The 7,542-nt window shown below is 41.8% G+C and overlaps 2 protein-coding genes across 2 annotated transcripts in view; one reads left to right on the top strand and one right to left on the bottom strand.

Moving 5' to 3' along the window:
• Positions 1–508: 508 nt before the first annotated feature.
• Pmar_PMAR007295 (Inner membrane transporter, putative) lies at positions 509–2,251 on the bottom strand. The gene has a single exon (XM_002788193.1). The coding sequence runs from the start codon at positions 2,222–2,224 to the stop codon at positions 674–676; it is 1,551 nt and encodes a 516-aa protein (XP_002788239.1). The 5' UTR covers positions 2,225–2,251; the 3' UTR covers positions 509–673.
• Positions 2,252–4,950: 2,699 nt separating this feature from the next.
• Pmar_PMAR007294 (hypothetical protein) overlaps positions 4,951–7,542 on the top strand; it is a gene marked incomplete at its 5' end in the record, with an annotated part of 8,625 nt that continues 6,033 nt past the window's right edge. The window contains 4 exons of the mRNA XM_002788192.1: positions 4,951–5,144; positions 6,249–6,387; positions 6,657–6,751; positions 7,139–7,264. Of these exons, the coding sequence (XP_002788238.1) occupies positions 4,951–5,144; positions 6,249–6,387; positions 6,657–6,751; positions 7,139–7,264 (554 nt within the window). The remainder of the gene's footprint in view (positions 5,145–6,248; positions 6,388–6,656; positions 6,752–7,138; positions 7,265–7,542) is intronic.

Raw genomic sequence — 7,542 nt, 5'->3', positions numbered from 1 at the left:
GAGGGTGCGAGGATTCATGATGTGGGGGAGCGGAGGTTAATTCCAACGACAGAATGATTCCAGTAAAGTGTCGGAGATAGACAAGATATTCGTAATGAAAGCGATGGATGACCAAATGGACAGACCCGAAATGCTCGTCCAGCTTAAAGCTAATACCATGCCGCACAATTCAATTGAAACAGTCCTCAATAATGAGTACCGTGTAGAGACACAGTGAGTACACTGCCACAAGAGTTAGTGAAGAGAATCTGCCATCTCCTATCCAATTCAAATGCACTATAGCTCAAATGGGGCGGATTTTTGTCGTGACCACACTCCGGATGAGTAAACTCGAGTGACTTGCAACAACGAGCACTACTGCATGATTCGTGTTTTCGGCATCACACTGATGCAGAGTACGTTCTCTTGGTGTTTCAAAGACTGTGTATTAATTAGTTGTAGTAACCATATGTCTAATTTACTGAACAACGCAATGGCCTCAGTTCATTCGATAATAAAGTCAGGTTTGCCAGCATATAAGCCGACTTGGATTCAAACATTATTTAACTATGGTTCAATCCGAAGTACTCATGTGAGTGCTTAAATCATACGCGCCGCAGGAAATGTAAATTACAACGCTGAGCTAGCGGAGAATAACGTATTGACAGTTGAAAAACCTGTCAATGGAAAATCACTAAACTCCAGTGGTAGAGTCATCCTCGGTCTTTTCCCGTTCTAATTGCTCATTTCTTATTCGATGATAATAAGGAAGCATCGCCAGAGCACCAATAGCGCCGACAAATGCCAAGCTGATGAGAACGTAGTAGTAATAGTCATAGTGAGACTCCTTGATAGACCGCTCCGCATTTTTAGGATCGAAATCCCGTAACCAGGCACCGGCAACTTTGAACAGGACCGCGGACAAGACCGAGCCGATGGCGTTGAAGCACAGGTTAACAGCTGATGCTACTGCTTTCAGTTGGCTTGGTGCGTGAGTATAGGCGACTTCGTAAGAAGTCGAAATGAGGAAGACTTCACCAGAGGCGATGAAAGCGAACTGTGGTATCTGCCACCAAATAGATATCGTAAACGGTGAATGCGACATGACCACATACTCCACAATTAGCGCACAGACCAACGCTAAAGCGGCAAAGAGAGAACCAATGCAAAAGCGAACTAATGCTGATGGCATTATATTACGCTTTCTAAGGAAAGGGAAAACCACACTATCTACGATGACTGAAGTCGCAATGACCGCTATAGGATCGACGTTCTGCATTAGGGCAGCCGGCATGTTCCACCCGAAGGTGTTGCGATCCATCTTAAGGCCTTGTGTGAGGAAAGTTGTGGTCATGTTGTTATAGGCCATAACGAAGGGGACGATGAGAACGAAGAGTGGTATGAGTCGGAAAAATACACGGGCGTCTTCAATGAACTCATCTTCGAATCTGCCGCCTTTACTCTTTTTGTTTTTCTCTAATGAGCATTTAAACACAGAGTAAATCGCCACTTTACCAACTTGCAGGACGGCTGAGCCTTGAGGCTTGGCTTTAACATAACGATGGAGGAAGTCGCCGACCACGAAGATCGTTGTGGCAATGACGAAAAAGATGAGTGGGAATACAAAACTCGCCGCGAAGGACAGTTCCTGCACAATAATAGGCGCTGCAATGCAACCTATAATACCACCCAAGTTGATCGAGGCATAAAAGTAAGTGAAAAAGCGAGTGATATCAGCCTTGTGGTGTTCAGGATGCATCTGCTGTGCCCCCATGACGTTAACACAAGCCTTGATGCCACCGGCTCCCACTGTTATCAACACTAGCAGAGAGAGATGGACCATCCAGGCTTGACTGATCGACTTGATAGCCGATAAAGTTAGCAGAACCAGCCCGATCATGTATAGGGAAGAGAAGGTGACAATGGTGAGGTATACACCTAGCAGTGTGTCAGCGATGATACCGGCGAAAAGTGGGGTTATGTACAGCACGGCGTTGAAGATCGAGACGTAGGAGTCAGCGGCGCTATCAGTGTAGCCTAGGTACTCCTTGAGGAAGAGTTGAAGATTTGGTATGATACCGTAAAAAGCAAGGCGTTCGCAGAACTCTTGTAGTAGAATGAATCCACAAGCATTTAGGAGAGGCCGTTCGAAGTAGTGGTAGACATTGCCTGAGCGGTCAGTCCAGGAATACGGTTTCGGTGGAGGCTCGAATACACCTCGGACAGTATTGCTTGCTTTCGACATATAAAAGGTGAGGAAAAAATAAGGTGGAAAAACTACACGATGATGATGAACTTTGTAGGAATATGCGTGTGCGGCGCGTGAGGGCGATTTACTCGCGTGCACGCCGTGTGGGAGGGCTTAGCGATGAGATAATAATCAATCGAAGAAAGCAAACTCGGGAAAACGTAACAGTACGGCATCGCACATGTAGAGAAATAGAGTTGGTTCGTTTTAGAGGGCCTTGTGGTGCTAGACGGCTTTGAGCGTTGGTGGTGTATCCCACACAGAGACAGGAACGTCAACTCAGCGACGATTTAACTCCTTTTTTTCATACCGACTTTTCCTAAGGTCAGATGCATTGATAGTCATCGTATAGGGCAACCACATGACTTGCCCTTTAACAGTTCATAGATTGCCACTCGTAAGAGATGTGTGAGTTCGAAACGCAGCACAAGTGACACGCGTGCCATGAGCGAGTAGCGCTCGCCCTGATGATCGATTTTCATCCGATTCGCTCAGTGAGCGACGCTTAAATTGACTAATCCTAATGAACACACATTTGATGAGAAACTATCGCCTTTATCTCATTGTTGCTGTTAATATAGCAGACAACATGATGAAAACACCCATTCGCAGTACTGATGCATCAGTTAGGATGAAGTCTTGTAAATAGACCAAAACTTGCAAAAATCAATATACCCCTCGGACGGTTGTTCGATCACTAATAGCGTTTCTCGAATGCCTTCAGCTAGTCGTGTTTGTGACCAACGACAGCATTTCCGAATTTCGGGATGCAATCGTCTGTTGCGTCATCAGTAGTAGCACTTCGAGAATACTCGACGACACACAGTTTTGGAAATGTCAGCATCGACGTCGACGACCTATAGTCAAACATTTATGCTGCAACTACACCGCTTGTGGTCTATGGAAAACATATGCGATGACGTGAAGGAATCAATTTTGGCATTTTTACGTCAGCGGAGGCCTAAAAACATAAACTTGGTTAACGAAAAGATGTCGTTGAACTCCACCTTTCCCAACCCTATGCCTTATCTCTTCAAATTGAGCGATGGGAAATCTATCGGAGTTGTTTGCTCACCGGACGACCCTACGGGAATTCACACGATAGAAAAAGTACCGATCACACGAACACTATCGTCAACTTGTGGTGAAGTTATTCATACACCATCCTTGGTTTGTTTTCATTTTCATCATTTCTACTACGTTTCGATATACGGCAATCGCCTTTTTCGAGCATCACTACATACTAATTTTTCTGAGCTAATTCGACCCCCTCCGAATTGTCGTAAAATTGGAGGCATCTGGTCGCTAGGTGAAGACCTGGTGCTGCTGTCTGCGAATGATCATCGTATGTACAAAGCACGAGGGAACGAGTGGCAGTTCGTTTTTGATCTGGCAAGGGTCAACACTACTGTTGCTGATGTTGCATTGAGTCACGATAGCATCGGGAGAATTCAACTGCTGCAATACCCGAGCTCGGGAGAAGTTGAATGCTACTATCGTCTGATGCATAACGATGAGCCTAAGGGGAAAGTGTCAACTATGCGTTTGCGAGGTGCTATTCAAATGAGTTTCCTGCCCGAAAGTTCAGATGGATTGGCATGTGTATGTCAACTTGACGATTCGACGAGGCTGTCAGCAACGCCAACGGCATCGTTCATTGTTGTGGTGGTTGATTTTATAACGGCTAGTGTATTATTCACTAGCGATGTCTTCAACAGCTTTGGTGTCGTATCAATGGTTGTGACGGAGGAGTGGTATGTCGCTGTGATGGGTGAGGTTATGATTGATAACTTTGATGATGATGAAACGCATCGTCGTGTGGCTTTGAAAGGCATGCAATTCGAGATGTATAGTTTTTCTATTCACACATGACTCGTGCTGTTGCCGCTACTGCATGGTACAAGGCAGTGTTGTTGTGTTAGCAGTGGGCTCATTCATTTTGTTCATTATATCATCTAGCTGAAATTTTTATAGTCAACTTTTTTCTCAGCCGTTATACTCGTGAAACTCAGCGATATTGGAAGTTTGTCTATATGAAGTTGTTGAGAGTGTGAGGTTTCAGGCACTGAATTGTCGATGGAAGTCACTACTTTAGTTAGCTCAAGTGGTGGAGCACTTGGATGTCATTGGCGAGGTCGTGGGATCGATTCGCCTTTGACGGTTTTTTTCGTGTCCTCAATTCATCGTGGTTCATCACCCTGGTGGTTAAATTGTGAATGACTTGTTGTGTACTAGCTTGAATGGGTCATCGCGAGGAATGCAATAAATCAACAACATACTAAACAAAAGATATCTTGAGGGTGAGATGGTTAGATTCAAAACAGGTCAGCTTAGTGACCACAAGAATTGTGCATGTTCGGACACCTCGAGCTCAATCGCGGCAAATTTGCAGTAGCGATGATGTCTTTTCACGACGAGTTTAGGAAAAGGTGATGACAGTTGACTTTTCAAAGTGGGAAAATATGGACATGGTCAACCACTTTTGTTGATGAAAATTCTTAGGAATTTTTTTCGAAATTTTTATTGTTTTTGTTTGCGCTTCCACACAAAGTCGTATATATACTTCTATGCTTAGCTGAAGAACAGGCGAACATATTTTCTTCCAACGCTGGAGTTTCATCACCCGTTTTACGTGAAGTGATATGCAGTAGTCGTGAAATAAGTTTTCCATATCACTAGGGTGGTGGTGAAACTCCATTGATAAGTCTATTTTCAACTACCCAATGCCTTCTTCGACTGCCGCTCCATCGAAACCACAGCTAAATCGTTCCTTCTCCATCATTCAAGCCCATAACGAGCAGCGTTCGGAGCTCCTCGACGTGCTATCTGATGTTAAAACTAAGGTCCAAGATCGGCTCGGGATTGTCGATTTCCCTTTACCACAATTCATACTAATCGGCAAGCAGTCTGTGGGAAAGTAATAATATATTTCGGGGAGAAATTTTCGCAAAATTGGAAAATTTACATTTGAAAATGTTAACTGCGTAGATGTTTTACTGGAAAATATATTCGAAATTGAAAATTTAGTCGGACAATTTTAGCGGAAAATACGAATTTTTCATATATAAATTTTTCGGCCGATTTAACCGCATTTACATCTCGTGAAGAGCATCAACTCGAAATTGTTTTTTTAATTTTTTTTTATGAAAGTTCAGTTTTTTTTCATGTTTTTCCTGCGAGTTTTTTCTTTTTTTCTGTTTTTTTCTACTGTCACAACGACAAGTTTTTCTGATCTTTTTTGAATGCCGAGCAATACTCGCAATTAGCCTCCCATCGTGGTCGTTCATTTTGTTTATAGAATTTCAACGTGTGGGGGGAAACATGCAAATGTTTAACTGCATATGTTGATGACAATATGAAAATTCTGGAAAAATTTTGAGAATTTAGTGTTTGTTTTTGAACATTTCTTTCGAAGTTTGTGTTTAAACTTGTAGGAAAACTCAGAACTCAGCAGGTGAGGAAAGCGATTACATATATTCATACTCCAACACTGTATAGGAAACTCTTCTGAGCTCAGCAGCTGAGGAAAGCGATAACATATATTCATACTCCAACACTGTATAGGAAACTCCTGAGCTCAGCAGCTGAGGAAAGCGATTACATATATTCATACTCCAACACTGTATAGGAAACTCCTGAGCTCAGCAGCTGAGGAAAGCGATAACATATATTCATACTCCAACACTGTATAGGAAACTCCTGAGCTCAGCAGCTGAGGAAAGCGATTACATATATTCATACTCCAACACTGTATAGGAAACTCCTGAGCTCAGCAGCTGAGGAAAGCGATAACATATATTCATACTCCAACACTGATAGGGTTTATACGCATACCGTTTGCGAATCGTTTATAGGAGTTTCACCCTAGTGATATGAAAAACAATTATTTTGCAATTCACTTCGCGGAAAACAATTGTTTTATACGCCATCAGTTTACACGGGATGTTGTTTCACTTCACGTTAAATAGTGAATGATAATTTTATTTTTATTATTTTCTCTTCGTTGTATCGTTCAGCTCAGGTCTCGGCTCATCGAGGCGCTTGCTGGTGAGCAATTCAATTTCGTGAGTGGCACGATGGGAAGTCGCCGACCAACTGTTTTGGAGTTTCGAAATGTCCAGCAGAATAAGCACTCGAGATGGTATGTTATGGATAAAAAAGTAATAAAATGTCTACAATTTTATCACATATTTGGGAAAATATGAAAATTATGAAAAAATTTTGGGAAAAATTTGGGAAATTAGTGTTTTTTTTCGAACATTTTCACTCCTAGTTTGCATATAAAATTGTATAATTAGTGAGAAAATTCAGAGCTCAGCTGAGGAAAGTGATTACGTATATTTCAACACCTGAAAATTTCGAAAAAAATTCTCGTTAGCCTGCTTGAATTCGTGTATTATTTCTGAGGAAATTTCCGATTTTTTTTCAGACTAATAAATGGCAAGAACATCCTCTTCACGAAGTTACTCAAATCATCGGTGAAGCTCACGAGTCGCTCGGGGCCTCAGTAACAGATGAGCCTGTGTAAAAACAGGGGGGAAATTTTGCGGAAAATTTGGATATTTTCGGAAATTTTTGCAGAAATTCTGTGTAGAACGCGTATATGGTATATAACAGATGAGCCTGTGTAAAAACAGGGAGGAAATTTTGCGGAAAATTTGGATATTTTCGGAAATTTTTGCAGAAATTCTGTGTGGAACGCTTATATGGTGTATAATGGAGTTTCACAACCCGTTTTATGTGAAGTGTGAAAAACGCGATATTCGCGGTGATATGCAGTAGTCGTGAAATATATTTTTCACTAGTGTTTTTCATATCACTAGGCTTGTGAAACTAGAAAAAATGCGAATTAGAAAATTTAAATTTTTGGAGAATTTTTTTTCATACATTTTCTGAAAGATTTCATATCAGGTATGTTCGTGTTGAATCACCATTTTGCGTTGATATGCAAATCGTCGATTTGCCCGGTTTTCGAGACTTCGCCCTCGATAAGGAGAAACAGCAGCTTGCTGACCAAATTGATAACCTGGTAATTTTGTGGTGCAGTGACGCTGATTTCTTTGGTTGTCTGAGTTATTCGCGTAAGACTCCATGTGAAAAAGGCGATATTCGCGGTTGTTTGTGAAATATGTTTTTTTTCATATCACTAGGGTGAATGAACATAATAACAACAAGAACAATGGAGTTTCACGATTACCCGTTTTACGTGAAGTGGCGTAAAACTCCGTGAAAAAGGCGATATTTGCGGTGATATGCAATAGTCGTGAAATATGTTTTTCACTAGTGTTTTTCGTATCACTAGGGTGGTGAAACTC

Source organism: Perkinsus marinus (genome assembly GCF_000006405.1).
Source record: "Perkinsus marinus ATCC 50983 genomic scaffold scf_1104296928640, whole genome shotgun sequence".
NCBI lineage: Eukaryota > Perkinsozoa > Perkinsida > Perkinsidae > Perkinsus > Perkinsus marinus.
This window is presented reverse-complemented; position numbering and strand designations above follow the sequence as displayed.